The sequence below is a fragment of the Salvelinus alpinus genome, chromosome 19 (assembly GCF_045679555.1).
Source record: "Salvelinus alpinus chromosome 19, SLU_Salpinus.1, whole genome shotgun sequence".
Classification (NCBI taxonomy): Eukaryota; Metazoa; Chordata; class Actinopteri; order Salmoniformes; family Salmonidae; genus Salvelinus; species Salvelinus alpinus.
The window spans coordinates 18770074-18795749 of NC_092104.1; the positions used below are offsets into that span (position 1 = coordinate 18770074).

Here is a 25676-nt window from a genome sequence, read left to right on the forward strand (position 1 = left end):
ACCATTTGGTAACAGTATCTGGTAATATGTGCTGCTATAGGCCACCATTTGGTAACAGTATCTGGTAATATGTGCTGCTATAGGCCACCATGTGGTAACAGTATCTGGTAATATGTGCTGCTATAGGCCACCATGTGGTAACAGTATCTGGTAATATGTGCTGCTATAGGCCACCATGTGGTAACAGTATCTGGATAATATGTGTTGCTATAGGCCACCATGTGGTAACAGTATCTGGTAATATGTGCTGCTATAGGCCACCATGTGGTAACAGTATCTGGATAATATGTGTTGCTATAGGCCACCATGTGGTAACAGTATCTGGTAATATGTGCTGCTATAGGCCACCATGTGGTAACAGTATCTGGTAATATGTGCTGCTATAGGCCACCATGTGGTAACAGTATCTGGATAATATGTGTTGCTATAGGCCACCATGTGGTAACAGTATCTGGTAATATGTGCTGCTATAGGCCACCATGTGGTAACAGTATCTGGATAATATGTGCTGCTATAGGCCACCATGTGGTAACAGTATCTGGATAATATGTGTTGCTATAGGCCACCATGTGGTAACAGTATCTGGATAATATGTGCTGCTATAGGCCACCATGTGGTAACAGTATCTGGTAATATGTGCTGCTATAGGCCACCATGTGGTAACAGTATCTGGATAATATGTGCTGCTATAGGCCACCATGTGGTAACGGTATCTGGTAATATGTGCTGCTATAGGCCACCATGTGGTAACAGTATCTGGATAATATGTGCTGCTATAGGCCACCATGTGGTAACAGTATCTGGTAATATGTGCTGCTATAGGCCACCATGTGGTAACAGTATCTGGTAATATGTGCTGCTATAGGCCACCATGTGGTAACAGTATCTGGTAATATGTGCTGCTATAGGCCACCATGTGGTAACAGTATCTGGATAATATGTGTTGCTATAGGCCACCATGTGGTAACAGTATCTGGTAATATGTGCTGCTATAGGCCACCATGTGGTAACAGTATCTGGATAATATGTGCTGCTATAGGCCACCATGTGGTAACAGTATCTGGTAATATGTGCTGCTATAGGCCACCATGTGGTAACAGTATCTGGATAATATGTGCTGCTATAGGCCACCATGTGGTAACAGTATCTGGTAATATCTGCTGCTATAGGCCACCATGTGGTAACAGTATCTGGATAATATGTGCTGCTATAGGCCACCATGTGGTAACAGTATCTGGTAATATGTGCTGCTATAGGCCACCATTTGGTAACAGTATCTGGTAATATCTGCTGCTATAGGCCACCATGTGGTAACAGTATCTGGTAATATGTGCTGCTATAGGCCACCATGTGGTAACAGTATCTGGTAATATGTGCTGCTATAGGCCACCATGTGGTAACAGTATCTGGATAATATGTGTTGCTATAGGCCACCATGTGGTAACAGTATCTGGATAATATGTGCTGCTATAGGCCACCATGTGGTAACAGTATCTGGTAATATGTGCTGCTATAGGCCACCATGTGGTAACAGTATCTGGATAATATGTGTTGCTATAGGCCACCATGTGGTAACAGTATCTGGTAATATGTGCTGCTATAGGCCACCATGTGGTAACAGTATCTGGATAATATGTGCTGCTATAGGCCACCATGTGGTAACAGTATCTGGATAATATGTGCTGCTATAGGCCACCATGTGGTAACAGTATCTGGATAATATGTGTTGCTATAGGCCACCATGTGGTAACAGTATCTGGTAATATGTGCTGCTATAGGCCACCATGTGGTAACAGTATCTGGTAATATGTGCTGCTATAGGCCACCATGTGGTAATAGTATCTGGATAATATGTGTTGCTATAGGCCACCATGTGGTAACAGTATCTGGTAATATGTGCTGCTATAGGCCACCATGTGGTAACAGTATCTGGTAATATGTGTTGCTATAGGCCACCATGTGGTAACAGTCAGTATCTGGATAATATGTGTTGCTATAGGCCACCATGTGGTAACAGTATCTGGATAATATGTGTTGCTATAGGCCACCATGTGGTAACAGTCAGTATCTGGATAATATGTGCTGCTATAAGGCCACCATGTGGTAACAGTATCTGGTAATATGTGCTGCTATAGGCCACCATGTGGTAACAGTATCTGGATAATATGTGCTGCTATAGGCCACCATGTGGTAACAGTATCTGGTAATATGTGCTGCTATAGGCCACCATGTGGTAACAGTATCTGGATAATATGTGCTGCTATAGGCCACCATGTGGTAACAGTATCTGGATAATATGTGCTGCTATAGGCCACCATGTGGTAACAGTATCTGGATAATATGTGTTGCTATAGGCCACCATGTGGTAACAGTATCTGGATAATATGTGCTGCTATAGGCCACCATGCGGTAACAGTCAGTATCTGGATAATATGTGCTGCTATAGGCCACCATGTGGTAACAGTATCTGGTAATATGTGCTGCTATAGGCCACCATGTGGTAACAGTATCTGGATAATATGTGCTGCTATAGGCCACCATGTGGTAACAGTATCTGGTAATATGTGCTGCTATAGGCCACCATGTGGTAACAGTATCTGGATAATGTGTGTGTGATGTTAACATAGAGGTCTATTTTCTGGGTGACCTGAACAATGACTGATTAGCAACTAGCTGTCCTTTCAAGAGGAAGCTTCGAACTCTGACTAATGCCTGTAATTTGACCCCGGTTATCACACAACCAACTCGTGGGGAAACCAATAGTTTTGGATCTGTGACATCAAACCTGTATTGATCAAATGTCCACTAATGCTGCAGAGTAATATCAGTTCCCTTTGGCTGTAGTGACCATAACATTGTTGCAATGACAAGGCAAGCTAAAGTGCCAAAGGCGGTGTCTAATGTAATTTATAATAGATCATACACAATGTTTTCTCAGGAGTCTTTTGTTGAAGATGTAAAAAACAGTATGTTGGTTTGATGTGTATGAGGAAGTGAATCCAGACGCAGCACTGGAAGTATTTGTAAAATGATTCATGTTGTTGACCAGCACCTGTTAGGAAACTAACTGTTAGAGCCCTCTGGATCGATGATGAATTGAAAAGTTGTATGGTTCCAGGAACTTATGCCAAAGAGTTGGCAAACAAGTCAGGCTGCTCAGCTGATTGGTTGACATACTGTCAAGTTTAGTCACATTTTTTTCATCACATTTTTCAATTAACAAAAATAAGAAGAAATTATATTACCTTACCAAGATAAATTACATTACACCATGGAAAAACACTTAGTACCTTAAATGACATAAAACACAATGGAAAAACACTTAGTACCTTAAATGACATCATGGGCAGAAAACCGAATTAAGCTCCGTTCATTGAAGTTGATGGGTGATTTAATACAAAACCTTTTCAATATGGCCAATCATTTCAATGATCATTTCACTGGTAAAGTGGAAAACTCAAGACCCGAAATGACAACATTGAACAGTGAACCATGATATTTTTTAATAAAAGATCTAATAATGAAAGAGAAGGATTGCCGTTTTTAATTTAGTCAATTTAGTGTGTGAGGTGTTATTTATCAATATAGATATGCCACCAGGTATAGACAACCTTGATGGGAAACTATTGAGAATGGTAGCAAAATGTATTGCCACCCCTTTTTGCTATATCTTTAACTAAAGCCTAAAGTGAGTGATCCTTTGCTGGCTCTAACCGCCACCCATCAGTTTGCTGCCTGTTCTTAGTAAACTAATGGAGAGAATTGTGTTTGAACAAATAATTTACAATGCTATTTTTCAGAGAACAGATTAACTACTGTTTTTCAGGATGTGTATATAGAGACTCAACTTGTACTGACTCAGATGACTGATGATTGGCTAAAATACATGGATTATAATATGATAGCTGGAGCCGTATTGTTAGATGATAGCTGGAGCCGTATTGTTAGATGATAGCTGGAGCCGTATTGTTAGATGACAGCTGGAGCCGTATTGTTAGATGATAGCCGGAGCCGTATTGTTAGATGATAGCCGGAGCCGTATTGTTAGATGATAGCTGGAGCCGTATCGTTAGATGATAGCTGGAGCCGTATTGTTAGATGATAGCTGGAGCCGTATTGTTAGATGACAGCCGGAGCCGTATTGTTAGATGATAGCTGGAGCCGTATCGTTAGATGACAGCCGGAGCCGTATTGTTAGATGATAGCTGGAGCCGTATTGTTAGATGATAGCCGGAGCCGTATTGTTAGATGATAGCTGGAGCCGTATTGTTAGATGACAGCCGGAGCCGTATTGTTAGATGATAGCTGGAGCCGTATCGTTAGATGACAGCCGGAGCCGTATCGTTAGATGACAGCCGGAGCCGTATTGTTAGATGATAGCCGGAGCCGTATTGTTAGATGATAGCCGGAGCCGTATTGTTAGATGATAGCTGGAGCCGTATCGTTAGATGATAGTCGGAGCCGTATCGTTAGATGATAGCTGGAGCCGTATCGTTAGATGACAGCCGGAGCCGTATTGTTAGATGATAGCCGGAGCCGTATTGTTAGATGATAGCCGGAGGCGTATTGTTAGATGATAGCTGGAGCCGTATTGTTAGATGATAGCTGGAGCCGTATCGTTAGATGACAGCCGGAGCCGTATTGTTAGATGACAGCCGGAGCCGTATTGTTAGATGATAGCTGGAGCCGTATCGTTAGATGATAGCTGGAGCCGTATTGTTAGATGATAGCCGGAGCCGTATTGTTAGATGACAGCCGGAGCCGTATTGTTAGATGATAGCTGGAGCCGTATCGTTAGATGACAGCCGGAGCCGTATTGTTAGATGATAGCTGGAGCCGTATTGTTAGATGACAGCCGGAGCCGTATTGTTAGATGATAGCCGGAGCCGTATTGTTAGATGATAGCCGGAGCCGTATTGTTAGATGATAGCTGGAGCCGTATCGTTAGATGATAGTCGGAGCCGTATCGTTAGATGATAGCTGGAGCCGTATCGTTAGATGACAGCCGGAGCCGTATTGTTAGATGATAGCCGGAGCCGTATTGTTAGATGATAGCCGGAGGCGTATTGTTAGATGATAGCTGGAGCCGTATTGTTAGATGATAGCTGGAGCCGTATCGTTAGATGACAGCCGGAGCCGTATTGTTAGATGACAGCCGGAGCCGTATTGTTAGATGATAGCTGGAGCCGTATCGTTAGATGATAGCTGGAGCCGTATTGTTAGATGATAGCCGGAGCCGTATTGTTAGATGACAGCCGGAGCCGTATTGTTAGATGATAGCTGGAGCCGTATCGTTAGATGACAGCCGGAGCCGTATTGTTAGATGATAGCTGGAGCCGTATTGTTAGATGACAGCCGGAGCCGTATTGTTAGATGATAGCTGGAGCCGTATCGTTAGATGACAGCCGGAGCCGTATTGTTAGATGATAGCCGGAGCCGTATTGTTAGATGATAGCCGGAGCCGTATTGTTAGATGATAGCCGGAGCCGTATTGTTAGATGATAGCTGGAGCCGTATCGTTAGATGATAGTCGGAGCCGTATCGTTAGATGATAGCTGGAGCCATATCGTTAGATGACAGCCGGAGCCGTATTGTTAGATGATAGCCGGAGCCGTATTGTTAGATGATAGCCGGAGCCGTATTGTTAGATGATAGCCGGAGCCGTATTGTTAGATGATAGCCGGAGCCGTAGTGTTAGATGATAGCCGGAGTCGTATTGTTAGATGATAGCCGGAGCCGTAGTGTTAGATGATAGCCGGAGTCGTATTGTTAGATGATAGCCGGAGCCGTATCGTTAGATGATAGCCGGAGCCGTATTGTTAGATGATAGCCGGAGCCGTATCGTTAGATGATAGCCGGAGCCGTATTGTTAGTTGATAGCCGGAGCCGTAGTGTTAGATGATAGCCGGAGCCGTATCGTTAGATGATAGCCGGAGCCGTATCGTTAGATGATAGCCGGAGCCGTATCGTTAGATGATAGCCGGAGCCGTAGCGTTAGATGATAGCCGGAGCCGTAGCGTTAGATGATAGCCGGAGCCGTAGCGTTAGATGATAGCCGGAGCCGTAGCGTTAGATGATAGCCGGAGCCGTAGCGTTAGATGATAGCCGTAGACGTAGTGTTAGATGATAGCCGTAGTGTTAGATGATAGCCGGAGCCGTAGTGTTAGATGATAGCCGGAGCCGTAGTGTTAGATGATAGCCGGAGCCGTAGTGTTAGATGATAGCCGGAGCCGTAGTGTTAGATGATAGCCGGAGCCGTATTGTTAGATGACAGCCGGAGCCGTATCGTTAGATGATAGCCGGAACCGTAGTGTTAGATGACAGCCGGAGCCGTAGTGTTAGATGATAGCCATATCGTTAGATGATAGGCGGAGCCGTATTGTTAGATGACAGCCGGAGCCGTATCGTTAGATGATAGCCGGAGCCGTAGTGTTAGATGATAGCCGGAGCCGTAGTGTTAGATGATAGCCGGAGCCGTAGTGGTAGATGATAGCCGGAGACGTAGTGGTAGATGATAGCCGGAGACGTATCGTTAGATGATAGCCGGAGACGTAGTGGTAGATGACAGCCGGAGACGTATCGTTAGATGACAGCCGGAGCCGTATCGTTAGATGACAGCCGGAGACGTATCGTTAGATGACAGCCGGAGACGTATTGTTAGATGATAGCCGGAGACGTATCGTTAGATGACAGCCGGAGACGTATCGTTAGATGACAGCCGGAGCCGTATCGTTAGATGACAGCCGGAGACGTATCGTTAGATGACAGCCGGAGACGTATCGTTAGATGACAGCCGGAGCCGTATCGTTAGATGACAGCCGGAGACGTATCGTTAGATGACAGCCGGAGCCGTATCGTTAGATGACAGCCGGAGCCGTATCGTTAGATGACAGCCGGTAGCCGTATCGTTAGATGATAGCCGGTAGCCGTATCGTTAGATGATAGCCGGAGACGTAGTGTTAGATGATAGCCGGAGACGTAGTGTTAGATGATAGCCGGAGACGTAGTGGTAGATGATAGCCGGAGCCGTAGTGTTAGATGATAGCCGGAGACGTAGTGGTAGATGATAGCCGGAGACGTAGATGTAGATGATAGCCGGATACGTAGTGGTAGATGATAGCCGGAGACGTAGTGGTAGATGATAGCCGGATACGTAGTGGTAGATGATAGCCGGAGACGTAGTGGTAGATGATAGCCGGAGCCGTATCGTTAGATGACAGCCGGAGCCGTATCGTTAGATGACAGCCGGAGCCGTATCGTTAGATGACAGCCGGAGCCGTATCGTTAGATGACAGCCGGAGCCGTATCGTTAGATGACAGCCGGAGCCGTATCGTTAGATGACAGCCGGAGCCGTATCGTTAGATGACAGCCGGAGCCGTATCGTTAGATGACAGCCGGAGCCGTATCGTTAGATGACAGCCGGAGCCGTATCGTTAGATGATAGTCGGAGCCGTATCGTTAGATGATAGCTGGAGCCATATCGTTAGATGACAGCCGGAGCCGTATTGTTAGATGATAGCCGGAGCCGTAGTGTTAGATGATAGCCGGAGCCGTATTGTTAGATGATAGCCGGAGCCGTATCGTTAGATGATAGTCGGAGCCGTATTGTTAGATGATAGCCGGAGACGTATTGTTAGATGATAGCCGGAGCCGTATTGTTAGATGATAGCCGGAGCCGTATTGTTAGATGATAGCCGGAGCCGTAGTGTTAGATGATAGCCGGAGTCGTATTGTTAGATGATAGCCGGAGCCGTAGTGTTAGATGATAGCCGGAGTCGTATTGTTAGATGATAGCCGGAGCCGTATCGTTAGATGATAGCCAGAGCCGTATCGTTAGATGATAGCCGGAGCCGTATCGTTAGATGATAGCCGGAGCCGTATTGTTAGATGATAGCCGGAGCCGTAGTGTTAGATGATAGCCGGAGCCGTATCGTTAGATGATAGCCGGAGCCGTATCGTTAGATGATAGCCGGAGCCGTATCGTTAGATGATAGCCGGAGCCGTATCGTTAGATGATAGCCGGAGCCGTATCGTTAGATGATAGCCGGAGCCGTAGCGTTAGATGATAGCCGGAGCCGTAGCGTTAGATGATAGCCGGAGCCGTAGCGTTAGATGATAGCCGTAGACGTAGTGTTAGATGATAGCCGTAGTGTTAGATGATAGCCGGAGCCGTAGTGTTAGATGATAGCCGGAGCCGTAGTGTTAGATGATAGCCGGAGCCGTAGTGTTAGATGATAGCCGGAGCCGTAGTGTTAGATGATAGCCGGAGCCGTATTGTTAGATGACAGCCGGAGCCGTATCGTTAGATGATAGCCGGAACCGTAGTGTTAGATGACAGCCGGAGCCGTAGTGTTAGATGATAGCCATATCGTTAGATGATAGGCGGAGCCGTATTGTTAGATGACAGCCGGAGCCGTATCGTTAGATGATAGCCGGAGCCGTAGTGTTAGATGATAGCCGGAGCCGTAGTGTTAGATGATAGCCGGAGCCGTAGTGGTAGATGATAGCCGGAGACGTAGTGGTAGATGATAGCCGGAGACGTAGTGGTAGATGATAGCCGGAGACGTATCGTTAGATGATAGCCGGAGACGTAGTGGTAGATGACAGCCGGAGACGTATCGTTAGATGACAGCCGGAGCCGTATCGTTAGATGACAGCCGGAGACGTATCGTTAGATGACAGCCGGAGACGTATTGTTAGATGATAGCCGGAGACGTATCGTTAGATGACAGCCGGAGACGTATCGTTAGATGACAGCCGGAGCCGTATCGTTAGATGACAGCCGGTAGCCGTATCGTTAGATGATAGCCGGAGCCGTATCGTTAGATGATAGCCGGAGCCGTATCGTTAGATGATAGCCGGAGCCGTATCGTTAGATGATAGCCGGAGCCGTAGCGTTAGATGATAGCCGGAGCCGTAGCGTTAGATGATAGCCGGAGCCGTAGCGTTAGATGATAGCCGTAGACGTAGTGTTAGATGATAGCCGTAGTGTTAGATGATAGCCGGAGCCGTAGTGTTAGATGATAGCCGGAGCCGTAGTGTTAGATGATAGCCGGAGCCGTAGTGTTAGATGATAGCCGGAGCCGTAGTGTTAGATGATAGCCGGAGCCGTATTGTTAGATGACAGCCGGAGCCGTATCGTTAGATGATAGCCGGAACCGTAGTGTTAGATGACAGCCGGAGCCGTAGTGTTAGATGATAGCCATATCGTTAGATGATAGGCGGAGCCGTATTGTTAGATGACAGCCGGAGCCGTATCGTTAGATGATAGCCGGAGCCGTAGTGTTAGATGATAGCCGGAGCCGTAGTGTTAGATGATAGCCGGAGCCGTAGTGGTAGATGATAGCCGGAGACGTAGTGGTAGATGATAGCCGGAGACGTAGTGGTAGATGATAGCCGGAGACGTATCGTTAGATGATAGCCGGAGACGTAGTGGTAGATGACAGCCGGAGACGTATCGTTAGATGACAGCCGGAGCCGTATCGTTAGATGACAGCCGGAGACGTATCGTTAGATGACAGCCGGAGACGTATTGTTAGATGATAGCCGAAGACGTATCGTTAGATGACAGCCGGAGACGTATCGTTAGATGACAGCCGGAGCCGTATCGTTAGATGACAGCCGGAGACGTATCGTTAGATGACAGCCGGAGACGTATCGTTAGATGACAGCCGGAGCCGTATCGTTAGATGACAGCCGGAGACGTATCGTTAGATGACAGCCGGAGCCGTATCGTTAGATGACAGCCGGAGCCGTATCGTTAGATGACAGCCGGTAGCCGTATCGTTAGATGATAGCCGGTAGCCGTATCGTTAGATGATAGCCGGAGACGTAGTGTTAGATGATAGCCGGAGACGTAGTGGTAGATGATAGCCGGAGACGTAGTGGTAGATGATAGCCGGAGCCGTAGTGTTAGATGATAGCCGGAGACGTAGTGGTAGATGATAGCCGGAGACGTAGATGTAGATGATAGCCGGATACGTAGTGGTAGATGATAGCCGGAGACGTAGTGGTAGATGATAGCCGGATACGTAGTGGTAGATGATAGCCGGAGACGTAGTGGTAGATGATAGCCGGAGCCGTATCGTTAGATGACAGCCGGAGCCGTATCGTTAGATGACAGCCGGAGCCGTATCGTTAGATGACAGCCGGAGCCGTATCGTTAGATGACAGCCGGAGACGTATCGTTAGATGACAGCCGGAGCCGTATCGTTAGATGACAGCCGGAGCCGTATCGTTAGATGACAGCCGGAGCCGTATCGTTAGATGATAGCCGGAGACGTATCGTTAGATGACAGCCGGAGACGTAGTGGTAGATGACAGCCGGAGACGTATCGTTAGATGACAGCCGGAGCCGTATCGTTAGATGACAGCCGGAGCCGTATCGTTAGATGACAGCCGGAGCCGTATCGTTAGATGACAGCCGGAGACGTATCGTTAGATGACAGCCGGAGACGTATCGTTAGATGACAGCCGGAGCTGTATCGTTAGATGACAGCCGGAGACGTATTGTTAGATGATAGCCGGAGACGTATCGTTAGATGACAGCCGGAGCTGTATCGTTAGATGACAGCCGGAGACGTATCGTTAGATGACAGCCGGAGCCGTATCGTTAGATGACAGCCGGAGCCGTATCGTTAGATGACAGCCGGAGCCGTATCGTTAGATGACAGCCGGAGCCGTATCGTTAGATGACAGCCGGAGCCGTATCGTTAGATGACAGCCGGAGCCGTATCGTTAGATGACAGCCGGAGCCGTATCGTTAGATGACAGCCGGAGACGTATCGTTAGATGACAGCCGGAGCCGTATCGTTAGATGACAGCCGGAGCCGTATCGTTAGATGACAGCCGGAGCCGTATTGTTAGATGACAGCCGGAGCCGTAGTGTTAGATGATAGCCATATCGTTAGATGACAGCCGGAGCCGTATCGTTAGATGACAGCCGGAGCCGTATCGTTAGATGACAGCCGGAGCCGTATCGTTAGATGACAGCCGGAGCCGTATCGTTAGATGACAGCCGGAGCCGTATCGTTAGATGACAGCCGGAGCCGTATCGTTAGATGACAGCCGGAGCCGTATCGTTAGATGACAGCCGGAGCCGTATCGTTAGATGACAGCCGGAGACGTATCGTTAGATGACAGCCGGAGCCGTATCGTTAGATGACAGCCGGAGCCGTATCGTTAGATGACAGCCGGAGCCGTATTGTTAGATGACAGCCGGAGCCGTAGTGTTAGATGATAGCCATATCGTTAGATGATAGGCGGAGCCGTATTGTTAGATGACAGCCGGAGCCGTATCGTTAGATGATAGCCGGAGCCGTATCGTTAGATGATAGCCGGAGCCGTAGTGTTAGATGATAGCCGGAGCCGTAGTGTTAGATGATAGCCGGAGCCGTAGTGGTAGATGATAGCCGGAGACGTAGTGGTAGATGATAGCCGGAGACGTAGTGGTAGATGATAGCCGGAGACGTATCGTTAGATGATAGCCGGAGACGTAGTGGTAGATGACAGCCGGAGACGTATCGTTAGATGACAGCCGGAGACGTATCGTTAGATGACAGCCGGAGCCGTATCGTTAGATGACAGCCGGAGACGTATCGTTAGATGACAGCCGGAGACGTATTGTTAGATGATAGCCGGAGACGTATCGTTAGATGACAGCCGGAGACGTATCGTTAGATGACAGCCGGAGCCGTATCGTTAGATGACAGCCGGTGACGTATCGTTAGATGACAGCCGGAGACGTATCGTTAGATGACAGCCGGAGCCGTATCGTTAGATGACAGCCGGAGACGTATCGTTAGATGACAGCCGGAGCCGTATCGTTAGATGACAGCCGGAGCCGTATCGTTAGATGACAGCCGGTAGCCGTATCGTTAGATGATAGCCGGTAGCCGTATCGTTAGATGATAGCCGGAGACGTAGTGTTAGATGATAGCCGGAGACGTAGTGGTAGATGATAGCCGGCGACGTAGTGGTAGATGATAGCCGGAGCCGTAGTGTTAGATGATAGCCGGAGACGTAGTGGTAGATGATAGCCGGAGACGTAGTGGTAGATGATAGCCGGATACGTAGTGGTAGATGATAGCCGGAGACGTAGTGGTAGATGATAGCCGGAGCCGTATCGTTAGATGACAGCCGGAGCCGTATCGTTAGATGACAGCCGGAGCCGTATCGTTAGATGACAGCCGGAGCCGTATCGTTAGATGACAGCCGGAGCCGTATCGTTAGATGACAGCCGGAGCCGTATCGTTAGATGACAGCCGGAGCCGTATCGTTAGATGACAGCCGGAGCCGTATCGTTAGATGACAGCCGGAGCCGTATCGTTAGATGACAGCCGGAGACGTATCGTTAGATGACAGCCGGAGCCGTATCGTTAGATGACAGCCGGAGCCGTATCGTTAGATGACAGCCGGAGCCGTATTGTTAGATGATAGCCGGAGACGTATCGTTAGATGACAGCCGGAGACGTAGTGGTAGATGACAGCCGGAGACGTATCGTTAGATGACAGCCGGAGCCGTATCGTTAGATGACAGCCGGAGCCGTATCGTTAGATGACAGCCGGAGCCGTATCGTTAGATGACAGCCGGAGCCGTATCGTTAGATGACAGCCGGAGACGTATCGTTAGATGACAGCCGGAGCCGTATCGTTAGATGACAGCCGGAGACGTATCGTTAGATGACAGCCGGAGCTGTATCGTTAGATGACAGCCGATGCCGTAGTGTTAGATGATAGCCATATCGTTAGATGATAGGCGGAGCCGTATTGTTAGATGACAGCCGGAGCCGTATCGTTAGATGATAGCCGGAGCCGTAGTGTTAGATGATAGCCGGAGCCGTAGTGTTAGATGATAGCCGGAGCCGTAGTGGTAGATGATAGCCGGAGACGTAGTGGTAGATGATAGCCGGAGACGTAGTGGTAGATGATAGCCGGAGACGTATCGTTAGATGATAGCCGGAGACGTAGTGGTAGATGACAGCCGGAGACGTATCGTTAGATGACAGCCGGAGCCGTATCGTTAGATGACAGCCGGAGACGTATCGTTAGATGACAGCCGGAGACGTATTGTTAGATGATAGCCGGAGACGTATCGTTAGATGACAGGCGGAGACGTATCGTTAGATGACAGCCGGAGCCGTATCGTTAGATGACAGCCGGAGACGTATCGTTAGATGACAGCCGGAGACGTATCGTTAGATGACAGCCGGAGCCGTATCGTTAGATGACAGCCGGAGACGTATCGTTAGATGACAGCCGGAGCCGTATCGTTAGATGACAGCCGGAGCCGTATCGTTAGATGACAGCCGGTAGCCGTATCGTTAGATGATAGCCGGTAGCCGTATCGTTAGATGATAGCCGGAGACGTAGTGTTAGATGATAGCCGGAGACGTAGTGGTAGATGATAGCCGGCGACGTAGTGGTAGATGATAGCCGGAGCCGTAGTGTTAGATGATAGCCGGAGACGTAGTGGTAGATGATAGCCGGAGACGTAGTGGTAGATGATAGCCGGATACGTAGTGGTAGATGATAGCCGGAGACGTAGTGGTAGATGATAGCCGGAGCCGTATCGTTAGATGACAGCCGGAGCCGTATCGTTAGATGACAGCCGGAGCCGTATCGTTAGATGACAGCCGGAGCCGTATCGTTAGATGACAGCCGGAGCCGTATCGTTAGATGACAGCCGGAGCCGTATCGTTAGATGACAGCCGGAGCCGTATCGTTAGATGACAGCCGGAGCCGTATCGTTAGATGACAGCCGGAGACGTATCGTTAGATGACAGCCGGAGACGTATCGTTAGATGACAGCCGGAGCCGTATCGTTAGATGACAGCCGGAGCTGTATCGTTAGATGACAGCCGGAGACGTATTGTTAGATGATAGCCGGAGACGTATCGTTAGATGACAGCCGGAGACGTAGTGGTAGATGACAGCCGGAGACGTATCGTTAGATGACAGCCGGAGCCGTATCGTTAGATGACAGCCGGAGCCGTATCGTTAGATGACAGCCGGAGCCGTATCGTTAGATGACAGCCGGAGCCGTATCGTTAGAGGACAGCCGGAGACGTATCGTTAGATGACAGCCGGAGCTGTATCGTTAGATGACAGCCGGAGACGTATTGTTAGATGATAGCCGGAGACGTATCGTTAGATGACAGCCGGAGCTGTATCGTTAGATGACAGCCGGAGACGTATTGTTAGATGACAGCCGGAGCCGTATCGTTAGATGACAGCCGGAGACGTATCATTAGATGACAGCCGGAGCTGTATCGTTAGATGACAGCCGGAGACGTATTGTTAGATGATAGCCGGAGCCGTATCGTTAGATGACAGCCGGAGCTGTATCGTTAGATGACAGCCGGAGACGTATTGTTAGATGATAGCCGGAGACGTATCGTTAGATGACAGCCGGAGACGTAGTGGTAGATGATAGCCGGAGCCGTATTGTTAGATGATAGCCGGAGCTGTATCGTTAGATGACAGCCGGAGACGTATCGTTAGATGACAGCCGGAGACGTATCGTTAGATGACAGCCGGAGCCGTATCGTTAGATGATAGCCGGAGACGTAGTGGTAGATGATAGCCGGAGCCGTATCGTTAGATGATAGCCGGAGACGTAGTGGTAGATGATAGCCGGAGCCGTATCGTTAGATGACAGCCGGTAGCCGTATCGTTAGATGATAGCCGGAGCCGTATCGTTAGATGATAGCCGGAGCCGTATCGTTAGATGACAGCCGGTAGCCGTATCGTTAGATGATAGCCGGAGCCGTATCGTTAGATGATAGCCGGAGACGTATTTTTAGATTTCAGTGCAGCCTTTGATGTTATTGATATAAATTGTTATTGAACAAACTCACTTGTTATGGCTTTACATTGCCTGTCATCAAATCACATTTTATTTGTCACATGCTTCGTGAACAACAGGTGTAGACTCACAGTGAAATGATTACTTACTGGCCCTTCCCAGCAATGCAGAGAGAAACATAGAAACATAGTGACAGGAGGAATAAACCCACAATGAGTAAGGATAACTTGGCTCTATACACGGGGTACCCAGTCCATGTAGAGGGGTACGAGGTAGTTGGGGTAGATATGTCCATATAGATAGGGATAAAGTGACTGGGCAACAGGATAGATAATAAACAGTAGCAGCAGTGTATGTGAGTCAAAAGAGTTTGTGCAAAAAGGGTCAAATTTTCTGCATCCTGAGGGGGAAGAGGATTTGTCATGCCTTCTTCATGACTGTGTTGGTGTGTGTGTGGACCATGTTCATTTCTTAGTGATGTGGACATTGAGGAACGTGAAGCTCTCGACTCGCTCCACTACAGCCCCGTCGATGTGAATGGGGGCGTGCTCGGCCCTCCGTTTCCTGTAGTCCACGATCAGCTCCTTTGTCTTGCTGACATTGAGGGAGAGGTTGTTGTCCTGGAACCACACTGCCAGGTTTCTGACCTCCTCCCTATAGACTGTCTCATCCTCGTCTGTGATCAGGCCTATCACCATTGTGTCGTTGGCAAACTTAATGATGGTGTTGGAGTCATGCACTCGTGGGTGAACAGGGAGTGCAGGAGAGGACTAAGAGTTTAGTTGACTTCATATGTTCAGAAAAGCATTGATGGTAATATATTGATTAATATATTGTTGTTTATTCCAGACCAGATGTGTAGCCGCCGGAGGCAGTATTGCCATGACATAGACTGACAAGGTGAATCCAGATGAAAGCTATGATCCCTTATTGATGTCATTTGTTAAATCCACTTCAATCAGAGTAGATCAGTGGTTCCCAAACGTTTTATAGTCCCGTCCCCCTTCAAACATTCAACCTCCTGTCACGTTCCTGACCTGTTTTCTCTTGTTTTGTATGTGTTTATTGGTCAGGGCGTGAGCGGGGTGGGCATTTCTATGTGTTGTGTTTCTATGTTGGGTTAAAGGGTTGCCTGGTATGGCTCTCAATTAGAGGCAGGTGTTTGGCATTTCCTCTGATTGAGAGTCATATTAAGGTAGGTTGTTCTCAATGTTTGTTTGTGGGTGATTGTCTCCTGTGTCTTTCGTGTCTGTGTATGTGCACCACACGGGACTGTCTTGGCTGTTCGTTCGTTTGATGTAGTCTGTTCCTGTTCGTGAGTTCTGCGTGTAGTTATGTAAGTTCCATGTTCAGGTCTGTCTACGTCGTGTTTGTTATTTTGTAATTTCCAAGTGTTTGCGTATTTCGTCTTCGTGTTTCAATAAATATCATTTATGTCTAATTACCTCGCTGCGTATTGGTCCACCGATCCTTCTCTCCTCTCCTCGTCCGAGGAGGAGGAGGAAGACGACAGCCGTAACAGAATCACCCACCTAACTAGGACCAAGCGGCGGGGGAGAGCTCAACAGAGCAACCAGGACTCATGGACATGGGAGGAGATCCTGGACGGCAAAGGACCCTGGGCTCAGCCAGGGGAATATCGCCGTCCCAAGGCGGAGCTGGAGGCAGCGAAGGCAGAGAGGCGCTGGTATGAGGAGGCAGCGCGGCGACGCGGTTGGGAGCCCGAGAGTCAGACCCAAAAATGTCTTGGGGGGCGGCACACGAGGAGTGTGGCAAAGCCGGGTAGGATACCTGAGCCAACTCCCCGTGCTTACCGTGGAGTGAGAGGGCGTCGTACTGGTCAGACACCGTGTTATGCGGTAAAGCGCACGGTGTCCCCAGTACGCGTGCTTAGCCCAGTGCGGGCTATTCCACCTTGCCGCACTGGGAGGGCTAGGTTGGGCATCGAGCCGGATGTCATGAAGCCGGCCCAACGTATCTGGCCTCCAGTACGTCTCCTCGGGCCGGCGTACATGGCACCAGCCTTACAGGTGGTGTCCCCGGTTCGCCTGCATAGCCCAGTGCGGGTTATTCCACCTCGCCGCACTGGCAGGGCTACGGGGACCATTCAACCTGGTAAGGTTGGGGAGGCTTGGTGCTCAAGAGCACGTGTCCTCCTTCACGGTCCGGTATACCCGGTGCCACCTCCAAGTACCAGTCCACCGGTGGCAGCCCCCCGCACCAGGCTGTCTCTCCGGGTTCTCTCTCCAGCTGCTCCCACCTGTCCAGCGCTGTCAGAGCTTTCCTCCTCTCCAGCGCAGCCAGTGCCTATACCACGCACCAGGCTGTCTCTCCGTCTCCTCCCTACAGGTGTGCCGTCTGCCCAGCGGCATCTGAACTGCCCGTCTGCCCAGCGGCGTCTGAACTGCCCGTCTGCCCAGCGGCGCCTGAACTGCCCGTCTGCCATGAGCCTGCAAAGCTGCCCGTCTGCCATGAGCCTGCAAAGCTGCCCGTCTGCCAAGAGCCTACAGAGCCGTCCGCCAGACAGGAGCCGCTAGAGCCGTCCGCCAGACAGGATCAGCCAGAGCCTTCCGCCAGACCGGATCAGCCAGAGCCTTCCGCCAGACCGGATCAGCCAGAGCCTTCCGCCAGACCGGATCAGCCAGAGCCTTCCGCCAGACCGGATCAGCCAGAGCCTTCCGCCAGACCGGATCAGCCAGAGCCTTCCGCCAGACCGGATCAGCCAGAGCCTTCCGCCAGACCGGATCAGCCAGAGCCTTCCTCCAGACCGGATCAGCCAGAGCCTTCCTCCAGACCGGATCAGCCAGAGCCTTCCTCCAGACCGGATCAGTCAGAGCCTTCCGCCAGACAGGACCTGCCAGAGAACCTCAGCCAGGACCTGCCAGAGTCCCTCAGCCAGGACCTGCCAGAGTCCCTCAGCCAGGACCTGCCAGAGTCCCTCAGCCAGGACCTGCCAGAGTCCCTCAGCCAGGACCTGCCAGAGTCCCTCAGCCAGGACCTGCCAGAGTCCCTCAGCCAGGACCTGCCAGAGTCCCTCAGCCCGGAGCTGCCGCCCCTTATCCCGGAGCTGCCCCTTATCCCGGTGCTGGCCCTTATCCCGGTGCTGCCCCTTCATTTAGGTGGGTTTAGTTGGAGGGTGGTCATTGGGAGGGGGATACAGAAGCGGGGAGTGACTATGGTGGTGTGGGGACAGCGTCCGGAGCCTGAGCCACCACCGTGGTCAGATGCCCACCCAGACCCTCCCCTAGACTTTGTGCTGATGCGCCCGGCGTTCGCACCTTAAGGGGGGGGTTATGTCACGTTCCTGACCTGTTTTCTCTTGTTTTGTATGTGTTTATTGGTCAGGGCGTGAGCGGGGTGGGCATTTCTATGTGTTGTGTTTCTATGTTGGGTTAAAGGGTTGCCTGGTATGGCTCTCAATTAGAGGCAGGTGTTTGGCATTTCCTCTGATTGAGAGTCATATTAAGGTAGGTTGTTCTCAATGTTTGTTTGTGGGTGATTGTCTCCTGTGTCTTTCGTGTCTGTGTATGTGCACCACACGGGACTGTCTTGGCTGTTCGTTCGTTTGATGTAGTCTGTTCCTGTTCGTGAGTTCTGCGTGTAGTTATGTAAGTTCCATGTTCAGGTCTGTCTACGTCGTGTTTGTTATTTTGTAATTTCCAAGTGTTTGCGTATTTCGTCTTCGTGTTTCAATAAATATCATTTATGTCTAATTACCTCGCTGCGTATTGGTCCACCGATCCTTCTCTCCTCTCCTCGTCCGAGGAGGAGGAGGAAGACGACAGCCGTAACAGAATCACCCACCTAACTAGGACCAAGCGGCGGGGGAGAGCTCAACAGAGCAACCAGGACTCATGGACATGGGAGGAGATCCTGGACGGCAAAGGACCCTGGGCTCAGCCAGGGGAATATCGCCGTCCCAAGGCGGAGCTGGAGGCAGCGAAGGCAGAGAGGCGCTGGTATGAGGAGGCAGCGCGGCGACGCGGTTGGGAGCCCGAGAGTCAGACCCAAAAATGTCTTGGGGGGAGGCACACGAGGAGTGTGGCAAAGCCGGGTAGGATACCTGAGCCAACTCCCCGTGCTTACCGTGGAGTGAGAGGGCGTCGTACTGGTCAGACACCGTGTTATGCGGTAAAGCGCACGGTGTCCCCAGTACGCGTGCTTAGCCCAGTGCGGGCTATTCCACCTTGCCGCACTGGGAGGGCTAGGTTGGGCATCGAGCCGGATGTCATGAAGCCGGCCCAACGTATCTGGCCTCCAGTACGTCTCCTCGGGCCGGCGTACATGGCACCAGCCTTACAGGTGGTGTCCCCGGTTCGCCTGCATAGCCCAGTGCGGGTTATTCCACCTCGCCGCACTGGCAGGGCTACGGGGACCATTCAACCTGGTAAGGTTGGGGAGGCTTGGTGCTCAAGAGCACGTGTCCTCCTTCACGGTCCGGTATACCCGGTGCCACCTCCAAGTACCAGTCCACCGGTGGCAGCCCCCCGCACCAGGCTGTCTCTCCGGGTTCTCTCTCCAGCTGCTCCCACCTGTCCAGCGCTGTCAGAGCTTTCCTCCTCTCCAGCGCAGCCAGTGCCTATACCACGCACCAGGCTGTCTCTCCGTCTCCTCCCTACAGGTGTGCCCGTCTGCCCAGCGGCATCTGAACTGCCCGTCTGCCCAGCGGCGTCTGAACTGCCCGTCTGCCCAGCGGCGCCTGAACTGCCCGTCTGCCATGAGCCTGCAAAGCTGCCCGTCTGCCATGAGCCTGCAAAGCTGCCCGTCTGCCAAGAGCCTACAGAGCCGTCCGCCAGACAGGAGCCGCTAGAGCCGTCCGCCAGACAGGATCAGCCAGAGCCTTCCGCCAGACCGGATCAGCCAGAGCCTTCCGCCAGACCGGATCAGCCAGAGCCTTCCGCCAGACCGGATCAGCCAGAGCCTTCCGCCAGACCGGATCAGCCAGAGCCTTCCGCCAGACCGGATCAGCCAGAGCCTTCCGCCAGACCGGATCAGCCAGAGCCTTCCGCCAGACCGGATCAGCCAGAGCCTTCCTCCAGACCGGATCAGCCAGAGCCTTCCTCCAGACCGGATCAGCCAGAGCCTTCCTCCAGACCGGATCAGTCAGAGCCTTCCGCCAGACAGGACCTGCCAGAGTCCCTCAGCCAGGACCTGCCAGAGTCCCTCAGCCAGGACCTGCCAGAGTCCCTCAGCCAGGACCTGCCAGAGTCCCTCAGCCAGGACCTGCCAGAGTCCCTCAGCCAGGACCTGCCAGAGTCCCTCAGCCAGGACCTGCCAGAGTCCCTCAGCCCGGAGCTGCCGCCCCTTATCCCGGAGCTGCCCCTTATCCCGGTGCTGGCCCTTATCCCGGTGCTGCCCCTTCATTTAGGTGGGTTTAGTTGGAGGGTGGTCATTGGGAGGGGGATACAGAAGCGGGGAGTGACTATGGTGGTGTGGGGACAGCGTCCGGAGCCTGAGCCACCACCGTGGTCAGATGCCCACCCAGACCCTCCCCTAGACTTTGTGCTGGTGCGCCCGGCGTTCGCACCTTAAGGGGGGGGTTATGTCACGTTCCTGACCTGTTTTCTCTTGTTTTGTATGTGTTTATTGGTCAGGGCGTGAGCGGGGTGGGCATTTCTATGTGTTGTGTTTCTATGTTGGGTTAAAGGGTTGCCTGGTATGGCTCTCAATTAGAGGCAGGTGTTTGGCATTTCCTCTGATTGAGAGTCATATTAAGGTAGGTTGTTCTCAATGTTTGTTTGTGGGTGATTGTCTCCTGTGTCTTTCGTGTCTGTATGTGCACCACACGGGACTGTCTTGGCTGTTCGTTCGTTTGATGTAGTCTGTTCCTGTTCGTGAGTTCTGCGTGTAGTTATGTAAGTTCCATGTTCAGGTCTGTCTACGTCGTGTTTGTTATTTTGTAATTTCCAAGTGTTTTCGTATTTCGTCTTCGTGTTTCAATAAATATCATTTATGTCTAATTACCTCGCTGCGTATTGGTCCACCGATCCTTCTCTCCTCTCCTCGTCCGAGGAGGAGGAGGAAGACGACAGCCGTAACACCTCCAGCTGTACCCCCTCTAGCAGCAGGGTCAGCGTACTCTCAAATGTAGTTTTTTTGCCATCATTGTAAGCCTGCCACACACACTATACGATACATTTATTAAACATTAGAATGAGTGTGAGTTTGTCACAACCCGGCTCGTGGGAAGTGACAAAGAGCTCTTACAGGACCAGGGCACAAATAATAATATTATAATAATCAATAATTTTGCTCTTTATTTAACCGTCTTACCTATAAAACCTTATTTATTCATCTAAAATGGTGAATAACTCAACACAGGTTAATGAGAAGGGTGTGCTTGAAAGGATGCACATAGCTCTGCAATGTTGGGTTGTATCGGAGAGAGTCTCAGTCTTAAATCATTTTCCACACACAGTCTGTGCCTGTATTTAGTTTTCATGTTAGTGAGGGCTGAGAATCCACTCTCACATTGGTACGTGGTTGCAAAGGGCATCTGTGTCTTAACAGTGCGATTTGCCAAGGCAGGATACTCTGATTGCAGCCCTATCCAAAAATCTGGTAGTGGCTTCTGATTAAATTACATTTTCACAGAACCGCTTGTTGCAATTTCAATGAGTGGACTGGAGGCAGGGCATGAAAGGGATAACGAATCCAGTTGTTTGTGTCCGTAAGCTTGAGTTCATTTGCACACAAAAAAATTATACAATGATGGAAAGACCTGTGTGTTGTCCTTGTTAATGCAGACAGAAAAGAGCTCCAACTTCTTAATCATAGCCTCAATTTTGTACCATACATTGAATATAGTTGTGGAGAGTCCCTGTAACCCTAGATTCAGATCATTCAGGCGAGAAAACATGACCCAGATAGACCAGTCGTGTGAGAAACTCGTCAACATGCAAGCGGTCAGACAAGTGAAAATGATGGTCAGTAAAGAAAACTTTAAGCTCGTCTCTCAATCAAACAAAACGTGTCGATACTTTGCCCCTTGATAACCAGCGCACTTCTGTATGTTGTAAAAGCGTTACATGGTCGCTGCCCATATCGTTGCATAATGCATAAAATACACGAGAGTTCAGGGGCCTTGCTTTAACAAAGTTAACCATTTTCACTGTAGTGTCCAAAACGTCTTTCAAGCTGTCAGGCATTCCCTTGGCAGCAAGAGCCTCTCGGTGGATGCTGCAGTGTACCCAAGTGGCGTCGGGGGGAACTGCTTGCACGCGCGTTACCACTCCACTATGTCTCCCTGTCATGGCTTTTGCGCCGTCAGTACAGATACCAACATGAGCAGCAGCTAAGTTTGGCTACATACGGACCGTTAGTGGGATTCCCGCGAGGGACGTAATGTGATTGGATGTTAATTATTTGACTAGGCTACCTGTATTTGACATTGTGTTGTTATTTCGCTGAACACCAGATGGTTTAATTTTATTTTTGGCAGTGAAACGAGGCTACTCAGGTGAGGAAAAAAAACTCACCCAAATGTATAGCCCCGTTGGAAAATTTAAATGGACTGTTTGAAAATGTGAATCACATTTTTATTTGGGTTACCCCTGACAGCATTGCCCCAGTTTGGGAATACCTGGTGTAGATGAAGGGGAAGAGACTGATTGTTTGAGACATTTGAGACATGGATTTTTGTGCCATTCAGAGGATGAATGGGCAAGACAAAATATTTAAGTGCCTTTGAACGAGGTATGGTAGTAGTTGCCAGGCGCACTAGTTTGTGTCAAGAAGTGCAACTCTGCCGGGTATTTCACGCTCTACAGTTTCCCGTATGTATCAAGAATGGTCCACCATACAAAGGACATCCAGCCAACTTGACACAATTTTGGGAAGCATTGGAGTCAACATGGGCCAGCATCCCTGTGGAACACTTTCGACACCTTGTAGAGTCCATGTCCCAACGGATTGAGGCTGTTCTGAGGGGCTAAAGGTGTTCCTAATGTTTGGTATACTCAGTGTATATTGATTATTAATATTGTTGTTGTTTATTCCAGACCAGCTGCGTAGCCGCCTGAGAGAGTATGGCCTCATCACCCCCATCAGCACCGACTCCCATGGTCACTTCCTGTCCCACCTGCTCTCTGCCAATCACAAGCAGCGGGTGAAGAGGGAGGTGGGGACAGAGGGCTCAGAGCAGGCCAGTGATAGGCTGTTCTTCAACATCACGGTATTCGGCAGGGAGTTCCACCTGAGGCTCCGTCCCAACGACCGCCTGGTGTCTCCTGGGGCCATGGTGGAGTGGCACGACCAGGTCCTTGAACCAGGCAACGCCAGCAGCAGCAGTACTATCACTAGTAATACCAGCGGTAGCAGTGGTACTATCCGTGTTGGTGGAGAGAATGGGAGTGAGTCGACCAGCGGTGGAACAGAGAGGATTCTCAGGAGGAGGCTGCTGAAAACAGACTGCACCTTTATCGGTGACATCACTGACGTAAAGGGAGCCTCCGTCGCCATTAACAACTGTGATGGACTGGTAAATTCTCGTCAGCCTTTAACGCAAACACACACACACACACACACACTGCCCCCTCGACACTCTCAACGCTTTAGAGATGATTGGTGACCTAATCATGTGGTGGTCAGTGGTTTTAGATGGTTGAAACTCTGCTGTCTCTATAGCTCTGGTCTATAGCTCTGGTCTATAGCTCTGGTCTATAGCTCTGGTCTAAAGCTCTGGTCTAAAGCTCTGGTCTATAGCTCTGGTCTATAGCTCTGGTCTGTAGCTGAGGCTTGAACTTATCATGTGGTTTTAGATGGTTGAAACTCTGGTCTATAGCTGAGGCTTGAACTTATCATGTGGTTTTAGATGGTTGAAACTCTGGTCTATAGCTGAGGCTTGAACTTATCATGTGGTTTTAGATGGTTGTAACTCTGCTGTCTGCTCTATAGCTCTGGTCTATAGCTCTGGTCTATAGCTCTGGTCTATAGCTCTGGTCTATAGCTCTGGTCTATAGCTGAGGGGTTAGGCTTCTCTATATATGGTGGTTTACAGCACATTCTGCTCCAGATATTCCTCATTCTGACAGCTGGAAGAGGCTTTGTCCTGATGTTTGTCATGGATGAGAGGTCCTCCATTACTCTCTGCTAACTTGACGTCCATCTTTCCACACGTAAACTACAGTGCCTTAGGAAAGTATTGACCCCTTGACTTTTCCCATTTTTTAAAAGTCTAAAATGGATTATATAAAACGTTTTCCTCATCAATCTACACACAACACCCCATAATGACAAAGCGAACACAGGTTTTTAGAAATGTTTGCTAATTTATTACAAATAAAAAACAGAAATACCTTATTTACATAATTATTCTGACCCTTTGCTATGAGATTCGAAATTGAGCTCAGGTGCATCCTGTTTCCATTGATCATCCTTGATGTTTCTACAAGTTGATTGGAGTCCACATGTGGTAAATTCAATTGATTGGGCATGATTTGGAAAGGCACACACCTGTCTATATAAATTCTCACAGTTGACAGTGCATGTCAGAGCTAAAACCAAGCCATGAGGTCGAAGGAATTGTCCGTAAAGCTCAGAGATAGGATTTTGTATAGGCACAGATCTGGGGGACGGTACCTTCTGCAGCTTTGAAGTTCCTCAAGAACACAGTGGCCTCCATCACTCTTAAATGGAAGAAGTTGGAAACCACCAAGACTCTTCCTAGAGCTGGCCTTCCGGCAAAACTGAGCAATCGGGGAAGAAGGACCTTGGTCAGGGAGGTGACTAAGAACCCGATGTTAGTTAGTAGTTATTACTCATCTCCATGTCAGTAGTTAGTAGTTATTACTCATCTCCATGTCAGTAGTCTGTTAGTAGTTATTACTCATCTCCATGTCAGTAGTCTGTTAGTAGTTATTACTCATCTCCATGTCAGTAGTCTGTTAGTAGTTATTACTCATCTCCATGTCAGTAGTCTGTTAGTAGTTATTACTCATCTCCATGTCAGTAGTCTGTTAGTAGTTATTACTCATCTCCATGTCAGTAGTCTGTTAGTAGTTATTACTCATCTCCATGTCAGTAGTCTGTTAGTAGTTATTACTCATCTCCATGTCAGTAGTTAGTAGTTATTACTCATCTCCATGTCAGTAGTCTGTTAGTAGTTATTACTCATCTCCATGTCAGTAGTCTGTTAGTAGTTATTACTCATCTCCATGTCAGTAGTATGTTAGTAGTTATTACTCATCTCCATGTCAGTAGTTAGTAGTTATTACTCATCTCCATGTCAGTAGTTAGTAGTTATTACTCATCTCCATGTCAGTAGTTAGTGGTTATTACTCATCTCCATGTCAGTAGTTAGTAGTTATTACTCATCTCCATGTCAGTAGTTAGTAGTTATTACTCATCTCCATGTCAGTAGTTAGTAGTTATTACTCATCTCCATGTCAGTAGTCTGTTAGTAGTTATTACTCATCTCCATGTCAGTAGTCTGTTAGTAGTTATTACTCATCTCCATGTCAGTAGTCTGTTAGTAGTTATTACTCATCTCCATGTCAGTAGTTAGTAGTTATTACTCATCTCCATGTCAGTAGTTAGTGGTTATTACTCATCTCCATGTCAGTAGTCTGTTAGTAGTTATTACTCATCTCCATGTCAGTAGTCTGTTAGTAGTTATTACTCATCTCCATGTCAGTAGTCTGTTAGTAGTTATTACTCATCTCCATGTCAGTAGTTAGTAGTTATTACTCATCTCCATGTCAGTAGTTAGTAGTTATTACTCATCTCCATGTCAGTAGTTAGTAGTTATTACTCATCTCCATGTCAGTAGTCTGTTAGTAGTTATTACTCATCTCCATGTCAGTAGTTAGTGGTTATTACTCATCTCCATGTCAGTAGTATGTTAGTAGTTATTACTCATCTCCATGTCAG

The 25676-nt window shown here is 49.3% G+C and overlaps 1 protein-coding gene across 3 annotated transcripts in view; it reads left to right on the forward strand.

Moving 5' to 3' along the window:
- adamts3 (ADAM metallopeptidase with thrombospondin type 1 motif, 3) overlaps positions 1–25676 on the forward strand; it is a 225245-nt gene that overhangs the window by 18655 nt on the left and 180914 nt on the right. For all 3 annotated transcript variants that reach the window (XM_071352472.1, XM_071352473.1, XM_071352474.1), the window contains exon 3: positions 22808–23286. In XM_071352472.1, coding sequence (XP_071208573.1) covers positions 22808–23286 — 479 coding nt within the window. The remainder of the gene's footprint in view (positions 1–22807; positions 23287–25676) is intronic.